General features: G+C 40.7%; 1 protein-coding gene across 1 annotated transcript in view; it reads right to left on the bottom strand.

Moving 5' to 3' along the window:
• The window catches only part of FAM107B (family with sequence similarity 107 member B), a 272,172-nt gene that overhangs the window by 123,801 nt on the left and 128,622 nt on the right, over nucleotides 1-19,749 (bottom strand). Inside the window, exon 2 of the mRNA XM_036281193.1 lies at nucleotides 11,016-11,076. Within this exon, the coding sequence (XP_036137086.1) occupies nucleotides 11,016-11,076 (61 nt within the window). The remainder of the gene's footprint in view (nucleotides 1-11,015; nucleotides 11,077-19,749) is intronic.

Here is a 19,749-nt window from a genome sequence, read left to right as displayed (position 1 = left end):
GCGACCTCAACATCCTAGGTCATCAAGGGGCCCACTGGAACTGTACTTCTAGTTGTTTGGCCACATCCATCCATTAAGTAATTTTGTTTCTCAGTGGTATCCTACCCACTTGCAAAATGTTTGTAATTCTCTATTACTGAAATAATGAAAAACCTCTGAATAGTACAGTATTAGCCCTTACACAGAAGAAAGGGTAACTGCAGGAGCTTTGGGGAATTGGGTAAAGATCACTGGCCGGGGTATGTGCTTCCCAGCTTGATGTTAGCATTTCCTCTCCTGTTCCCATAGCAATGGCCCACACACAATCTTACCTGCTCCTCAGACCACAGGCAGGATGGAAATAGGAGCCTCAAAAGGATGCAATGCCGGCTGATTTGTCTTTTTCTTTTTCTTTTTTTTCACCATCTAGGAATGCAGGTCTGGGTTGTCCAGTTCTTACAGTTTTTGAAGAGAAATTGGAGCTTAGATTTTTACAGGAAGTTTTCCAGTTTTTTAACATTGGCAAACAATTGTTAAAAATTTTAAAAATTGCAGGCCAAACAAAACACTTCTACAAGCTGAGTTTGCCCTGATTGTAATATTAGTCATAAGCAATTAAAATCATCTTTCAGGTTTTCAGAATTACTCACCGTGTCTGAGTATATGGTATGTAGACTGCACACCAACCTTCAGCCATAACTCGTTAGAGAATGGTCTTTGTTAACATTTTACTATTGCATTTTACTGACTTTTTCCCTCATTCTCTCTCCGTGATGAAGAATAAGGAACCTGAGGTGTTCTAAGCTGTTTTAAAATCAAACTCCAAACAGGATGACTGAATATTCACGTGCACACAGATCCAGTCAGAAATTAAGCTGAACGTTCAGGCCACTTCGGGATTCAAGAATAAATGATTTTATGGCAAATCCACTCTTAAATCAAGCATGCTCCAATTGAGTCAAAATATGGCAGTGTCTAAACAAACATGTTTTATGTGATAGTTAACTTCAAGATGGAAAAAAACCATTCTTTCCTACATTAAATGTCCCCCGGTGGACATGTAAAGATAGAACATGTAAAGGTCAGAGTTTTAGGAAGCTTAAGCCAGCTGCCATTTTCAGCAGTTAATGCACTGGTAATCAAAACAGCTATTTTACATTTAGAGGTGTGGGTTTTTTGAGCTCTCTGTCAGAAGTACTGATGCTTTTAAATATGTTATGGTGTATTCAATGCAGTGACTGTGCCAAGGGACCCTCTCTTAGTTTGGGTTCCTCCAGAAGCATTTATGTAGATGTGAAGGGAACACCAGGAGGGGAGAAGGATGATGAGACAGGAAGGAGAAGAGCCAGCACAGGGCTTTGTCCAGCCAGTTACTTCTGTGGGTGACGGGGGCTTAACCATGGGGGGGGGTGGACTTGGGGAACCCGTGCAGAGAGTGCTCCAAAGCTGTCCTTCCCAAGAGGCCAGTGAGCAGGGTGCTATTCACCAAGTCCCATCAGTGATTCCTTGAGAACTGCTGCTGAGGGGCAGTAGAACAGCTTCTGGAAGAAAATACCTCAGGCAGACACTTGTGGGTGTCGGAACTGGGGCCAGTGTGCACTGAAGTGAAAGGCAGAGGGCCGGCTGGGCGGGGCGCTGCGTGTTGTCTGCACCCTCCCAACTTCAGCAGCACTGCCTCCCTTATCTTCCACACAGACGATGACATTTGCTCAATAGTACGTGGTGTTGAAAGGTTGAAAACTAACTTTAGGACCAGTTCCTTACTGTCTTTTCAACCTTATTGCTTGTGCCTGTGCTCTCCTCTGTACAAATTCTGGAGCAGTGGCTGTCACTCAGGAACCGTTTAAGTGCGTAGTCAGGCATGATTGCCACGATGCCACGATGCCACGTGCAACTGCGGTGTGGTGAGTGCGGGGAAATGAAGCTGACTTCAGAAAACACTAGGACCAAATATGCTACCTCATTTAAATGTTTGCAGGAAAACATGGGTAAATAGCAACAACAACAATCTTTGAGATGTAAAAACTTCACATTCTCTCCCCCAAGAGCACCTGCGACAATAATCATCTGGAATGTCTAGAGGGCAGTGATTTCCACTCTCCACATCCCGAGACTGAGAGGAAAGGTGCCCTCCAAGGACAGAGCTGGGTGGGCACCAGAGTGCATTGCATGCAGCACAAGCTCCACCTTTTTATTCATGTGCGGGGAAAGGAAGTGAGAAAGGAGAAGTGGGTAGACAGATGCCGCCAGGATGGAAACATTTAAAAACCATCACTTTACAGCTTGAGTCATTTAATATATGTGCTACTTCAATCATTGCTGCTTTGTATATTAATGTCACCTTCCTAATTCTTTCTCCCCTAAGGGATTCTTACAAAAGCCTAATGACAAATTTTAAACAAACAAACAGGAAAATAAAGTGAAATAGCATAGAAATCAGGTGATTCTGCTCCAAGTATTACCACACTGAAAATGTCATTTCTGGTGACTACTTCACTTTATGAATGAATGAACTTCTGAAAAGCTCCATGCCTCCAACTGTACTGTGCTGAGAGGTCACAGGATTGGATAGAGAAGAGTAGGTGATAAAACTACTGAGGTGTCTCATGGGGGTGTGGACACAATACCAAAACTAAACATTTGTTGTGCAGGTACATTTCAGCTCCTCTTCAGGTCACAGGTGCCCAGTCGATCAACAACATGTCAAGTGTACTTGAACACAGATGATTAAACCAAACTGTCATTTTATTTGCATTAGTATTTTCCCATTTATGAATAATAAGTGGTCTGTTGAATTTCCTGAGTAAAAAAAATAATCTGCCCAAGAAGAGAGGAGAAAAAGCAGAGACTGATCTCTGGTGACTCTGGGGAGAATGGATGCTGTGGTTCAGAGCCGTGGGTGGTAATATCACTTAATAGATGTTTCTTAGGAAAGTGCTGAAAATGTGGAAAGCAAATTTCATTAGTCTGACACCTTCTCAGTGCAAAATGGAGTGAGCTGGGAGCAGGCTAGTACATTTTAATGGGCAGGCCAGGAAGTTTCTCTTCACCTCAGTCCGGAAGCATGGCCTTGTTCCTTCTCCTGTCCAAGGCAGGCAACACCCCCACCCCCACATTCACCCATTTCTAGACACAAATGAAATATCTCCTTAGATTCTAAGGCAAGTTCACTGATTTTACAGGTGAAGAAAATCTAATTTTAAAAAAAGAAGACTATTTTCCTACTCATGATAATAATACAGAATCTTCAACTAAATTCTAAAAACATCTTCCTCTTTATGAATATATGTTAAAGTATAAGAGCCCATGGCCTCCTGTCCAGTGGTGTCTTAAGGAATATGTCACCTTCATAGGTCTGTGTTCCTCTGGTAAACCTCTTGCATCAAGTATGTGGCTGCCTCTTTTCCTTCCTTAGGAAGAATGTATATGATACTGAACCTCCAATCAGTGTCATTTGAAGTAGAGACAAAATAGTAGGATTCCTTCAACTAAAATAAAAGTATAATAGCTAAGTCCCATAAGGAATTTAAGGATCAGAGCTTTGCTAAAAGTCATCGACAAGCCCACTAGCATTTCCTCTATTAAAAGGCCTCCCAGGAAATTCTCAGACTGTCTGTTCTAATTGTAAGGGATGGAAAGAAGGAAAATTCAGGATAAAAGAAGTACACTTGTTGCCTTGAGGGCAAGACCACGTCCACCTCATCTTTGACTACCCCATGGGTTAGCATGTTTCACTCCATCTTTGTTAAATCCTCAACCAAACAATATGTTTTATATCAAAAGTTGTGTTGTAAACCAGACTCAATCATCATGCATGCATGCATGTATATATTTTTGAAACAACCATTTATTTTGAGTTCTTTCATATTTCAGGCATTGTGCTAGGAACTGGAAGAAACTCAAACAGAAGACACTCGGTGTTCAGTTTCTGATTGATCTAATTGCTTTAGCAAGAGTTTAAAAGAAAAGAGCTAGCATTCATTTTTCATCCAACAAACATTTATTGAATGCCCACCATATGTCAGGCTTTGTTCTAGGCATTCCTTCTGTCTGCAGCAGCACATAAAAGGCTCAAACACTCCTGCCTTCATGGAGCTTACATTCTAGAGGTGAAGACACACAAAGAGCAAGTCAAGGAGATGGTGTGTCAGAGAGTGGTAAGTGGTTTTCAGACAAGCAAGGAGGTATTTCTGCTCAAGGTGGTCAGGAAAAGCCTTACTGAGAGCAAAAACCCAGCAGGAGGTGAGGATGTGAGCCTACAGACCAAACATCTCACACAGGAATTTAGTAATTTACAATCCTAGTAACTGTTGTCTCTAGTAGACCTCCCAGAACCCTCAGACCTTCTGTTCCAAGGTTAAGGGAATGGAAAGAAAGTAATTTAGGAGAAAAAAAAGTACACCACCCTTCTGTTTCCTAACTTTCCTACCTGAACCGTTTTCTATTCATTCTTTGGCCAGAACCTTGGAAAAATTGGTAAAAAGGATACTTTTTTGCACAATCAAAGCAGGGTAAAATAGAAATATGGTTGTTTGGGGTGGAAACCTCATTTTGACTTTTTTATGACATGAAAGTAAAAGCAGACACTTTATTTGACTGAATTATCAGAGAATGAGTCTCATTTTGTTACCTCCCAAGACTCCGAGCCAGAAAGTCTGACCTCTGAGTTCAGGGGGCTGGCCTCACACGTAGTAACACCACGTTGTTTAAGAAGCTGCTCACTGGAACCCTGGTCTCACTTCCTCATTAAGGTTACAAAAATACATGTATTCTTTTTTTTCCTCATTGCATCCATTTTTAGTGGAAAAATTTTAACCGTTTGAGGTTCATTACTTCACACTTGAGAAGCCTACAAACCACAGGAAATGAAAACTTGAATAAAGGCAGATCACACAAACAGCCAACCCTGAGGGTGTGCTGGGCCCCACTCAGCACTAGGTGACCTTTAATAAAAAAAGCATGTGTGATGAAGCTTCTTCACTGTCATAAAATGGATTCAACTTTTAGGATTCTCCCCTCTTTTGATCAAAGTGTTGCAATTTTGGGGTCTTGACAGCACAAGTTGAGTGCGACCCAAAAGATAATAAGGATTCTGCAAAGTCTTCTTGAATTTTCAACACATTTAAAGTTGTTTCAGCATTCAGAAATACTTGGCCTGCTTCTAAAGCAATGCATGGGCAAGAAAAATGGCAAGATCAAGCCAACATTTAAAAAACATCTTTTACTCAAAAAGAAAGAAAGAAAACACGTAACTATCAGAAAGGATGTAATTCATTTTTTAAAATAATTTTCTTATCCTGGCCAGTTTGGCTCAGCCATTAGAGCACTGGACCGTGGACCAGAGAGTCCTGGGTTTGGTTCCCATGAAGGGCATGTACCTCAATTGCAGTTTGTCCCTGGCCCCAGTTGGGGTCGTATGGGTGGCAGCCAGTCAGTGTGTCTCTCTCACATTGATGTTTCTCTCTCTCTTCCTTCCTCTCCCCCTCCCACTCTATCTGAAGATAAATGCAAAAATGTCCTCGGGCGAGGATTTAAAAAAAAAAAAATTTTTTTCTCCAGAGAGCATTACTGGCCCATTCATTGGTCTTCCTTTCCACAAGGGGATAAACGAACAAATTAAGATATGATGTGCCACTTCTGAAAGGTTGCTAATCTCTGTCTGTCTCTAGAAAACTGGTACTACATCATTTATATTCATCTGGCTACAAATAAGATTAGTATGGGCAAGACCTGTGGTTTCTTTATGTTGGCTGTAAGCCTGAATATCTGTGCTAAAAAAGTAATGTTCAATTTTATTTTTTTGTTGTTGTCGGTAATCCTCACTTGAGGATATTTTTCCTCATTGATTTTTTTTTTATCCTCACCCGAGGACATTTTTCCATTTTTTGTTCAGATAGAGTGGGAGGGAGGGAGAGGAAGAGGGAGAGAGAGAAACATCGACGTGAAAGGGACACATTGAGTGGCTGCCACCCGCACGACCAACCAGGGCTGGGGACAAACTGCAACCGAGGTACGTGCCCTTAGCGGGAACTGAACCCGGGTCTCTCTGTACCGCAGGCTGACGCTCCAACCGCTGAGCCAAACTGGCCACGGCTCCTCATTGATTTTTTAAGATAGAGAGAGAGAGAGAGAGAGAGAGAGAGAGAGAGAGAGAGAGAGAGAGAGATGAGAGAGAGAAACATTAATGTGAGAGAGACACATTGATTGGTTGCCTCCCAATTGGGGCCAGGGATCGAACCTGCAACCCAGGTATGCACCCGTGAACAGGACTCGAACCCGAAACCTTTTACTCTACAGGACTACACTCACACTGCTGAGCTAAACTGGCCAGGGCAGTAATGTTCAATTTTAATATTATTATTCAAAAGTGATGCCTTTCATAAGCTGTTGTAATGTATGTGTGCTTGTTCCAAGGGACTTTTAGTGGAATAGAAAGAAATTAAATGCAGGCTCATCATAAAACTTCTTTTCTAAAATAGAAAGTCAGAGCAACCATAGAAGGGTCTAGAAAAGGAACACATTTCATGAGAAAGCAAAAAAGAAAGAGAGACTGACTACCCATGGAAAGAAAGACCAGAGGGGAGGGAGGGACAGGAACCGCAAAGACCAAAAAGTCTTACAATTTTGATATAACAGTTGCTGAGAAATGAGGCATAAACCCATGTGAGAACATGTAAACTACCTTCTTCCCCTGTCCTCAGCTACTTCTAATAACAGGCTTAACCTCAGGCTGCAAATTGTGCCTTCTCACTGAAATGTAGTTCTCTCTGTTTGAAATTATGATCTCTCCTTTGTAACTATTAAAGTGTCTTTACTTTTCCTCTATGATATTAACAACAACAGGGTCACATCAAAGGAACTGTAAAGTATGGACATTTTTCCTCCACGATACCTCCACAAATATCACCATTCCATGGGTCCATTACCTCATTATTTCTTTACCTTGTGCATAGCCCAGGTTTGGTTTTTATCTTTTTTTTTTTACATTGACTGCTATATCAGATGTATTGTATCTTTAAAATAGCACCTTCAATAAAGGATATAATGTCACTTGCAAACAGCTGAACACAGAATCTGATGGAAACTTCATTAAGTGCCCCATGATTCAGGGCCTTCCTAGGCTCAGGTCAAGAAAGTGGCTAACCACGCATTGTGACTGTGGCCAGAAATGCCCCTTCCCTTCTTTACCTGTTTGCTGATGTCTCTAATCCCTTCAGCAGTCACCAAATTTTTTCATTCCATTGGTAGATTTACAAGTTACAATGCCAATAGGCTGAAGAAGAGGCAACACAATGATGTTAATTAATATGAACTGATTGCATGTTCTGAAGGTAGAGAGACTGGGGACGGTAGGGAGGAGAGAATCCCACTGAGGAGGGCAGAGCATGGAGAGGGCAGGCTGGAGGCAAAGGTACACTTTGTCCATCTGATGGAGCTGCCCCACGCCGGTCTTGCTGAAATGGAGCACCAGCAGGCAGCAACTTATGCGGTATCACATTAAAAAGGACTTATTATAAATGGACTACCTTATCCACTCTGTTAATATGTCCATAAAGTCAGGAACAAATGCCATCCAATTCTGAGTAGGCATTAGGCTTCTCTATTACAGGCAGGCTACTTACTTAAAAAACAACAACTACTACCACCCTCAAATGTATATAGACACAGAATTACTAGAGAGCAAAAAACAGGTAATAAGGATGGCAAAGTTTAAATACATTCTGAATCAACCTGTCATTACCCCAAGGGTGTGCCCTGCCAGTGTAAATTACAGACCTCAGGATAAAGTGACAGATGACTAAGGATTAAGTCAACAACCAAAAAATGGGCTGAACTCCAAATAGATGTCACTTTGGATTCAATTTATAGTATCTGCTTTTCACTTTATAAATACCCTAGCTAATGTGTCTCTCTTCACAAATGGATTTTATATCTATCCTTCAGGAGTCAGCTCATATGCCATGATCTCTTGGATAATTTCTGGACCCCCCAAATGGAAGTCTCCCATCTCTTTAGCACTCCTATGCCCCCCTCCTCCTGGCCGTGTCTGAGCCCATACTGTAACCTACCTTTTGTTGTAGCTTTCTGTGTCCATGTTTTACGGTCCTATTTTAACACTAAGCTTCATGAAGGCAAGACTTCCACAGCAACCTGTCTTATCTATAACTTATATTTTACTTGTTTAAAGGTTATAATTTTTCTATGATTTACATTTTCTTTTTAGGTGTATAATGACTGCATTTCTCATTTTCCCACAAGTTCCATAAAGCATGGAGTTATGTCTATTCTATTTACCACTGTAAATATAGCATAATTTCCGGCATGATATTTAGCATATAGTAGACGTTCAGGAAACATATTTTAGTTAATATATTATATGTTCATACTTTTCAAATAACCCAACAGACATAACTTATACCTAATAGGATTTCAAGTAATGGCTCAGCACAGTAGATTTGAATTGAATGGACTAAACCTAGAGACACAAGCACACTAAAGCCACACATAAAAACACACATTTGGAGTAAATCCTGAATAAAGAAGAGAGACTCTACAACACCCCAAAATCAGTGGACCCAAGAAGTTTTTTAGAAATTGCGAGAAACTGCATTTTCTGCTTAAAATTCTACTTAGAGAATAAGGTTACTAGGTTTGTTTTCTTTGTTTTTTAAGAAAACAGGGAAATAATCCTTTTACTTACAACCCAAAATCTAAAACCATTTAATCTGGTCACAGAGAAACTGGGATTATAGATTTCTAACTAAACTGTGTCCCCCCTGTTCTATAGAAAGATGTTCATGGAGATCTTCAACTTTATTTTTTATTTTTTTATCCTCACCTGAGGACATTTTCCCATTTTTTTGTTCAGGTAGAGTGGGAGGGAGAGAGAGGAACAGAGAGAGAGAGAGAAACATCCATGTGAAAGGAACACATCGAGTGGCTGCCACCCGCATGACCGACCAGGGCCAGGGACAAACTGCAACCGAGGTACGTGCCCCTAGCGGGAACCGAACCCGGGTCTCTCAGGACCGCAGGTCGACACTCTAACCGCTGAGCCAAACCGGCCAGGGCGAGATCTTCAACTTTAAATGTATTTGCTGAGGGAAATTTTTATCACTACACTAGATTTCTAGTAAAATTCACCATGGCCCTAACGATCTAGGAACCCTAGCAGACTGTTTGAAAATGGAATCTCTGATTTCTCATCCTGCGATATCACAGTAGAACTCATGGGAGTCAACTGGTCTTAGAAAAAAGCCTTGATGAGTAGTGGTACCTACGTGACATGTGGGGCAATCAAGCTTTGGATGTGAACAGATGTCCTCAGAACATAGCGGACGCTATGCCATGAGAGCAAACAACATCACTTACAACAGCAGCTGAGAAACAAAGTCTCTTGTTTGGCTTCATTTGCATTGAGCCTGCAATGGCCATCATTCCAGCCTTCTTCTCTAGCTGGGCAACTAAAACTCAGTAGTACGTGTGCAAAAGTGGCACTCAGGACAGTTTTCAGAGGTATAACAGTAAACTCCAACTCTGCTCTCCAATACCTACATTTAAACTCCAAAATTCCATACACGAATCACCAAGCCTAGGACCTCTTAGCTCCTACTTCCTCAATGCAAATTTTCTTGCCCCTTCCTCAGTGCTCCCTGTAACACTTTAAATTGTATCAACCTTTTTACATTATTTCTCATGTTCTAACTGCATCTGTCCCTCAGACATGATTTGTTTTCTAGAGGGCAAGCATCATGTCTTATTTTCTTCTATTCCCCTGAAATCCAAAATAGGCATGGAGTTGGGTTGCATCAAACCCACCCCACCCGCATCCCAGTTACACAGAGAAAAAGAATGCATCTCACATAATGGACATGAGGGCCTCAGTAAGAATTCACCCACTGATTACTATGTTCCAGGTACTGCCCTGCATGCTAGGGATACCATTAAAGTATAAGACCTTACTATCTAGGGGACATTAAGTAGATAAACCAATACACAGAAAGATTATTTTTGATCATAATGGGTGTTATGAAAAAAATAAAAATGAACAACGGTATGAAGAGTGATTGGGAATGAAAAGGTGGCCTGCAGCACTAGACCTTTCAATTAAGACCTGACTGACGAGAAGGAGCCAGTCATTCAAGGATCTGCAGGGGGGACGTGTCCTAAAAAGAGGCACTAAACTAAAGCAATTTTTGTTATTGGTGGGAGGGCTATAGAGGGAGATGGTTGAGCTGGTTAATTGCTAATTCTCTCCACCATCTATATCAAAGAAAGGTACCATCAGCCCTCCTTCACTCTGCATATTCTTTTCACTACCATTTCCATTTTCTTAACTCTGCTCCCTGATTTCCATTAAATTACAAGAACATGCACCTCTACCAGCGGCAGACATATCTGGGGCCCTCTTCTAAACTCGAATCACATAAAACACCAAACAAAAATCCATTGAAAAATAGAAGCTGAGAGTATTAAGATGTAGCTTTCATTCTTATTAGGTCCATCCAATTATTATTTATTTTTATGACAATTATATCTCATTATTGGTGCTGGTTATAGTCAGAAACTAAGTTATAAACTTGCCCATCATTTGTTTCTTTCCATATTATCTCATAGGAAGTCCTATTATGGGGTAAATATATTTAGCAAAGCAGCATACTTAACTATACACTAACATTACAAAAAAACAGCAAATGCATCTAAATAACATCTTCCAAGGTAAGCATAAACATTTCAGTGAATAATTATGCTACTTATTTTAGTACTACAGAACTTGAAATTTCTTCATTCTTATTATCATGTACTTCATTGCAAGTATTTATTTATCACAAACTGCAATCAATAAAAGAAGGAAGGAGAGACGAAGCTACTTCCTGCATTGTGACAAGATTGTCCAGATATCGTGCCTGGAATACATCACAAATGACATTTCTAGTCATGTTTCCAATCACTTTTCCATTGCAATCTGGAAGCTGCATGCCTTGCAGTCAGCAAAAGCAGCCCAGGAAAGGATTATCACACAACATGTACTCTACCTGATGTCGTCTTCCGTTCCAGCTGAAGGCATCTAGGTTCTTCTTGGGATTCCTCTTCTTCCTGAGTTCCAGATCCACAAACCAAAAAATATATATATAATAATAATAAAGATAAGGAGAAAGTAAAATAATGCATTCATGTACAGCAATACTTTTGTTGATCTACTAATTAATATGAGATCAACATCTGAAAAAATTAGACAAAACCCTTTTAAAAACTGAGACTTTGGAGAAGCAACACGCAACCATAGCTCTTGAGTAGAATAACTATGGGAGCACTGGGTTACAAACTGCAGGGTGCCATACGTATGGCTGTGTCTATAAATGCTGCCCCTCAGTCGTACAACCCAGGGACCTCTGTAACTAATACATTTTGGGGCCTCAATTACTTAGACATAGTGGTGATGTGTTTATCCATAAAACAGAAATCCTGCCAGTATGGTAAAACATAAGAGAATTATGTTTTAGTTTTTATAATTCAAAGACTTTTTAAAAATTCTATCACTGTTCACAATTGTTATTTTTTAAATGTTTATAGCAGCTTTATTAGTAACAGCCAAAAACTGAAAACAACCCTGATATCCTTCAGTGAGTGAATGGTTAAACAAACTGGTCCATCCATACCATGAAATACTATAAAAAAGAATTTACTATTTATACATACAACTGTGATACATTTCAAGGGAACTATACTAAGTAAAAAATGTTAATCTCAAAAGGTTACATACTACATGATTCTATTTATATAACATTACCAAAATGACAAAATTAGAGAGATGGAGAACAAATAAATGGTGCCAGAGGTTGGGGCTCGGGGTAAGGAGGGGAGGTGACTGTGGCTATAAAAGGGTAGCACAAGGGGTCTGTGTGGTGAAACTGTTCTGCATTTTGTGGTGGTGGTCACGTGAATCCACACATGCGATAAAATTGCATAGAACTGAATACACATAAATACACAAGAAGAAAAAGCTCAAGCATTGAGCACAAATATTTTAATTCTCTAAAATGAAATTTTCTTTAAAGAGTTCCCTTGCTCTCATAACACACTTTGAACATGTTATAATCTTCAGTGATAAAGGCAAATTTCCATTTGGTTGCATCCTCCTTGGAGTACAGAATAAGACCTGCAGAATCTGTTATTTTTATCTCTGGGAAGATGGGTAAACATACTCTCTGAGTTCTGGTATGATATTCTTTAATGACAATTGTCACTGCTGTAGCATTAATATACAAGTAGATCCAGCTAGGAGTAAGGGAGGTAAATTAAGAGGAATGTCTACATTTTTGAATTTTGTCTTCAAGATGGCTTTATGCTAATTTCTTCATTTATTTGTTCCTTCATTGACTAAATATTTGTTGAATACCTATTATGGGGCTATTTCTATGGGACCTTAATCTTTAGGCAGGATCCCTTCCAACATCCTTTGAATTATATACTGCAGGCAATCGCTACTCAGCTTCCTTCCTGGGTAGGCACACTTTCTGTGCATACTTTGTTCCACCTAAGAAGTTAGCCTGATCAAAGATATTCTGAACCATAATAAACCATATAGGTATGGGTTCCATAAATGACACCTGAAGCTATTCTGAAATCAGTGTTGCAATGAACTCAAACGCTGATATTATCCATCATAGGAGCACTCTCTAATTTGTTAAGTTTGCAGTTCCTTGGCAATATCTCATGGCTGGTGATAAGAATCCACCAGTCTTTCAAAGTTAGTTAGTAAGAGTTGAAAAACAAAAATGTCTTTTTCTTTTTCTTTTTCTCCTCACTCGAGGACATATTTTTTTTTTGCACTTATCTTCAGGTAGAGCAGGAGGGAGAGAGGAAGGAAGAGAGAGAGAAACATCAATGTGAGAGAGACACATTGACTGGCTGCCACCCACATGACCCCAACTGGGGCCAGGGACAAACTGAAACCGAAGTACACGCTCTTAGTAGGAACCGAACCCGGGTCTCTCTGGTCTGCAGGCCGACGCTCTAACCACTGAGTCAAACCAGCCAGGGCCAAAAATGTCTTTTTCAATTCATAAAGATTAATTTCCTTAAATCACGATCAGTAGCAACTCATAATGGAACTGATTTCACCTGCCTGGGAACAAATTTTTTTTAGAGATCAAAAGTCATCTTCAAATGTTCATCATCAATGACCAGTTCCAAAAATTTGTCCTGCTTTTAAAATCCATGAAATAGCACTGTCATGGGCAATTTGGGTAAACAAATCTTCAGTTCAATTATCTCAAATTTATATGTTGTAAGAAATTTTTTACAAATTGCTTTCAAAATTGTATTTCTTAGAAGGATGTGAGTTTATACCAAAAGACACATAAATGTTTTTTTAAAGCCCCATCATTGCACAGCAACTAAATATAGCAAATAATTTCTTGTTTCACAAGGCCCAACAAGACAATATATAATAACAACATGAGGAGCTATTTTATAATACAGTCATAAGGAAAGTCTCTTGAGATGCCAAAATAACCCAAATAAAGTTGTTTCATAGATGAAAGTGTTCTCCTTTGAGCCAATAAGACTGTTTACTTTTTTATTGCTCTGAATTCCAGAATGATGAAATAACTTAGCCCTTTCGCTTTCCTCCAAACATATTTATTACTTCATTTTAAATTGCCCCTCCCCCAGTTTTCTCATAAATTGGTAAAAATTGCAAAGCCCTGGAATCATCTGCAGATTGAAGGATATTTGGAATATTTTTGACTGGAGAGCTCGCAGCATAGAATAAACAAGCATCTGTCTTTGATAGTATAAACTATGCTGTAGTAGTGAAAAAAGGCTGAGCTCCTTAGATTCTTGTGTTCTCTTCAGTGCAAGTCTGTGATTTGCTGAATTTTTTCTTATTGGCTTTTCCCAGTGAAGCTAGAATAAAATGACAAGAGGCCAACTGTAGCAGCCATCTGTTGGTTTTGCTGCCTGGCATTCACTCACTCTGTCTAGTAGGTGTGTCCTGATTTCCTCTTTAAAGTCACCCTTTCCCACTCAGTGAATTGTGATTCCTATAAAACAACTCCATGCCCTGGACAGTCCCCTGATCCTCTATGCCAGGAGTGGTCAGTGACTGAAGTGCATTTTCCTGTGATTAGTTCACAGTGGTCATGTGACTCAGTCAGGGCTGGTTAGAGATATTCTCTGGACTTTTAGGAATGAGACTCCTATTCTTACCCACTGATCCTGAAACCTGAGACAATTGTGAAGGTTGGAGCTGCTTCTGTCACTTGCAGCTGAGACAGAAGTCCACACAAAGGAAGGCAGAGCCAAGAGATGGACTGATACAGAGGCCCCATGACATCATTTGGGCCCCTAATCCAGTCATGCCTGATGCAAGTTAACCCTGGACTCTTCAGTCTAAATCAGAGATTACAATCCTTTTTATTTTTTTTAAACTACATGGATTAAATATATATATCAAAACAATTTCTGTTGGGTTTCCTGTCACTTCTAACAGAAAGGATTCCAGGTGATACTTTAGTTCTGGGAAGCCGGAGTGGGGTGTGCTGATTATTGACTTCTGTACTTCACACGGCATCTTGTACTTCACAACCTAATGAAATGGAATGTGACAGGGATGATGCACTGAAGAGTTGCTCTTACAATTTGGCAAACAATTGGGCTTCTCATTTGTTTTCGAGGACTAATTCCAAGATGTTTTATTAAGAGGTCATGAGATTTGTATACTTTATGAGATGGTCAGTGAGGTGTGGCCCCAACAGGAGGTAGAAAAGAGGTTCAGGAAAAATGCAAAGTTCATTACACTCACAGGTCCTAGAGAAGGAAGCATGGCACCCCTCACATAGGAAAGACACTACAGTAGTCAGGAGTGGGAACATTTAGACCACCAACTTTCTTGGGGTTTCAGAGGGTAAGCCAAGGCAGGGAAAGCCCATCAGATAATTGTACATGCAGGGGAGCCCAAGAAGATGGATGGTGTCACTCCTGCCTTAACCACTTCAGCACCTCGCTCTGGCCAGCATTGAGTCCATGGAGGTTATATTCTTCATGAGCAAAACTGTAATTCACTAAACTACCCAAGGTTGGGAACACTGGGGCCTTGAGCAGAGGTTTGCTTCATTCACTATGGTACAATAGAGTGCTAAGTGCTTTTCTTCATCTCTGCTTGTAGGAAACTTAAATAACTACAACAAAACAAGGAGATGCACTGGATCTCATGCTTGTAAACTGTAGTTCTTGAACTTAGGTGTGTATCCAAATCACCTGGAGGACATGGCAGAAATACAGAGGACCCAGCCCTTTCCAACTTGACAAGCCTGGGCCTCTGGCTTATTTTATTAACTCTCCCAGTGGTGCTGATACACGCCCAAATTTGAGAATCACTATTGTAAAGGATGGAAATTGGGTCTAGTATTCAGGTGATATTATTCAGACCTCTCATTTTCGCAATATTTCCATTTGTTTATTTCTGTGAGCTTATCACTTCTCAGGCTGCTCCTTCATTGTATGGTCAAGGCCAGTAGAAGTTCTGGGGCCAAATCCTTTCAGTTCATTGAGATTTCAGAGCAGTGTCTCTGAACCCCAGTAGACAGAGAGCTCCTATCAAAGGGGACAAGGAGTGACCCAGTTTCTGCATTCATAACCAGAGTTCTAGGGGAAGACTATGATTGGTCCATCTTGAGTCACATACCCCAAGTTACAAGCACATCTCTATGAGGGAATGGGGACTATAATTTTCCAGACCCATATCACTGCCCATCCCAAGAGCCACTGTAGGGAGGGTGTTGCAGTTGGACAGCTCAGAGTATAGGGAAGGTGCAGTTCCCTAACAGAAGGAAGGCTGTGTTCTGAAGTGGGGGAGGAAAGGATGCTGGCTACAGTGCTGTTCAAAATATGTATTCCCAAGAGGACTGAATTCTCCAAAACCACAAGAAAGAAAATGCCTACTGCTTATTTAGTGCCCAGAGTGTAACAGGAGTTTCAAATATGTTACCCACAACATGAGATGATATTAAAAATATTTAACAGCATCGATGGTACAGACCACCAGGTACTGCAGGTCCCAGGGGTACAAGTCTTAACCCTTTAGCTCAGGGGTCTGAAGAGAGAGGTAATGTGGGACATGGACACCACTCAAGGGCTTGGGGAGCAGTTATCTACCAATTGATACAAAATTGTTTTAATATTTTAACAGCCAATATGTTCTTACTGATGCACACCTGTTGAATATTTTCAGTCCTGAGCATCATCTTAACCACACTTCTAAAGGATGGGTATCTCCTGAAAGCATGCTATAATATGCTAGAAGTATGCAAAGACTCTCTGGAGCATTGATTTCACTCACAGATATAGGAGGAAAAACATGATTTGTATATTAGGACAAATTTTAGTACGTTGTAGAAAGGTATGTAGAACAGATATAAATGTTTAGAATGACCATGGAATGTCAAGGAAGTCTGGGACATGAGGTCCCTGATAGAGGGTACTCCTGGGGAAAAGATTGAAAAACATGATCAGAGGAACTCAGTGTTGATATTTGTGGCCCCATTTTACAGCAGGGGACCTGGAGGAGTGATGACTTTGTCTAAGTGTGCATGCTTCTAAGTGGGGCATAATTCACACTATCTGCCTGGGTCAAAGCACCTGCTTTCTCAGCCATACCATGCTGCCTTTCTTTTATATTTGCTTCTCACTGGTGTTATTAATAGAAAATGTAACCTTAAGTGGAAGGGCAGCTAGTTATTACATAGCTATATTTAGTGAAAGGGTTAACTGAAGAGAACTCTAGATAAGGAAGCACATAAATCATATAGTTTTACAAAGGAATGAGTGATTGCTCCTCAGAAGTAGGGAAGACCATTTCAAAGACAGACGATTGAGTGTTTTGAGGTCCATAGGGCCCCAGGCCAAAAAATCGCAGAACAAAACAACTCTTATCATATGGAAATTTCAGAACCATGAACTAGGAAAGTTTGACACAATCTTCAGAGCTATATTTCAACATGCTGGTCCTGAGTTTAGAGTTACATGATTGTAAAAATATTCAAATTAAAATAAACACTCAAGCCCTGGCCAGTTTGGCTCAGTGGTTAGAGCGTTGGCTCATGGACCAGAGAGATTCGAATTCGTTTCCCACTAGGGGCACTTACCTCGGTTGCAGTTTGTCCCTGGCCCCGGGTTGGGGTTGTGTGGGTGGCAACCAGTCAATGTGTCTCTCTCACATTGATGTTTCTCTCTCTCTCTTCCTCCCTCTCTCCCTCCCACTCTATCTGAAGATAAATGCAAAAATGTCCTCAGGTGAGGATAAAATAAATAAATAAATAAATAACAAATAAACACTTAAACTACTGAGGAATGGAATGAGTAAGACTTGTTGCCCATACTGATTGCTATGATCTGAATGTTTGTGTCTCTCCAAAATTTATATGCTGAAATGTCAATCTCCAAGGTAATGGTATTAGGAAGTAGATAGGTCACAGGGGTGGAGCCCTTATGAAAGGAATTAGTGCCCTTATGAAAGAGGCCCCAGAGAGCTTCCTCACCCCTTCCATCACGTGAGGACACAGGAAGAAGATGAATCAGGAAGTAGGCTCTCACCAGATACCAAATCTGCCAGCACCTCACATCAAAGTGAGAGCACAAGATCGATCAGCTGCCTCCTGCATGCCCTGACTGGGAATCAAACCAGCAACCGCCTGGTGCAAGGGATGATGCCCAACCAACTAAGCCAGGGTGATCTTGGACTTCTTTCTTAACCTTTAGACTGTGAGAAATAAATGATTGTTGATTAAACCACCCAGTCTATGGTAATTTGTATAGCAAACTGAACAGACAAGACACTGATTAACTGAGGATAATTGTATATCCCATATACAGTTTTGTGTTACAAATCTTGAATGAGTGATGAGAGAGAATCATGGCTCTTCAGCTACTTATAGCTTATACTCCATAGGCACTCTATAAACACTTGCTGAATGAATAATATTTGTTTAAAAAAAATTTTCACCTCCCTCCCAAATTTTATTTTACATAAAATTGAAACTCCAGAAAGCTATGCATGCATATCATATTGTTTCAAGCTCTGCAGTGCACAAGGCCAAATATCCCTGGAAGACAATGCAAGTTTGAGCGAGAATGTGCCAAAAGGATGTCATACATACATTGTGAACCAATGTCATACATACATTTGTTGAAAATTTGGGCACCAGTCTTCATGTTGGTTTGCAAAATTAGTATACTCATATTTATCTAGCTATCGGCCCAATACACGACTTTATTTGATTCCTCTCGTAACTCTATATGGTAGTCACAGCAGGTATACCCTGTCTAGAAAAAATACAGTTTTATTCTATTCACATTTATAAAACCAGATGTGTGAGATTTTATCCCATATAGAATAATTGTCCAACATTAGCCAGTTATCTACACTTCAATTCAATTCTGACACTAACTGGAGTTAACAATGATCCTATGGGTTAACGGTTCAGTTCCACAAGAATGCCCCCACTTCAGATGCCAATTGCAAGTAGTAGATCCCCAGGTTACCTATAACTTCTGTCCAATTTAGTTACAACCTGGAGGTTCCCATGACCCTCTCCACTGCTAGAGCGTCTCCCAGGATCCAGGAAAAAAGTTCATTTTCTATTGCCAATTTATTACAAAGGATATTTTAAAGAATATACATGAACAGCCAGATAAAAAAGGTGCATAAGGAAAGGTCTGGAAGGGTCCCCAATCAGGAGCTTCTGTCCCCTTAGAGTTGGGTGTGTAGATGTGTTCACCAACTCAGAAGATTTCCAAAACCCATACTTTGGGAATTTATATGTAAGCTTCCTCACTTGGGCACAATTATTAACTCCATTTCCAGCTCCATTTCCTTCTCTGGTGAATAGGGCATGAGCCTGAAATTTCCAAGTTTCTAACCATGACTAGGTTCTTCTAATTAATCATAGCATGGGTGATCCAATCCAGGAGCCCATCCAATGTTGCCTAATTGGAACAAAAGACACCCCTATCAATGAGAAAATTCCAAGGGATTTGGGACCGTTGTGTCAGATGCTCCTATCACAAAATTACAAGGGTTTATGAGCTTTGTATCAAGAACTGGGGTTGGAAAAATTCCAAAATGGAGGCAGAGTGAATGGAAGCTACACAGACCGTCTCCTAGGACCAAACTGGACTTACAACTAAAATAAAGACAATCGAAGGGGAAAAGCAGCCTGTGGGGATCACATAACCAGGGACACTGACTTGATCCTGGTAGGATTGCGAAGGCGCAACAGGGAGCTGGGAGCCCATGGACAGCAGAGGCCTTAGCTGTGAGCAGCGCCCTCCGGTTAAACTCCCAAGCAGCAACAAAGTACAGAGCCAGGACAGACGCTAAAATAGCCACAGCCACTCACCTTGGGCTCTAGCAGAGGGAGGGAAGACTGCTGTGGACTATGTGGGGACACTCAGGATTTGAAGGGCGCTCAGAGCTTTTGCTAAGTTGCAGCCACACAGGACTATGATCGTCTTACTCTTTCTCAGGGCTCTGGGGAGAGGTGCAGGCCCTCCCTCAGAGATTCAACCCCATCCAAGTTGGCCATTGAAATGCAAATTGAGGCTCACTAACAACCAGCACCTGTGCCACCCTCAGGAAATCCCCTAACGATGAGCACCTGAGCGAGCTTTTCATTCAACTGAGAACACAAGGCTCTTCAAGTAACCACTACTGATAGCCTCCAGGCAAAAAGCTAGAGGATAACAGTACCATTCCTGGGCTACCAA

The sequence above is a fragment of the Molossus molossus genome, unplaced genomic scaffold (assembly GCF_014108415.1).
Source record: "Molossus molossus isolate mMolMol1 unplaced genomic scaffold, mMolMol1.p scaffold_m16_p_32, whole genome shotgun sequence".
NCBI lineage: Eukaryota > Metazoa > Chordata > Mammalia > Chiroptera > Molossidae > Molossus > Molossus molossus.
This window is presented reverse-complemented; position numbering and strand designations above follow the sequence as displayed.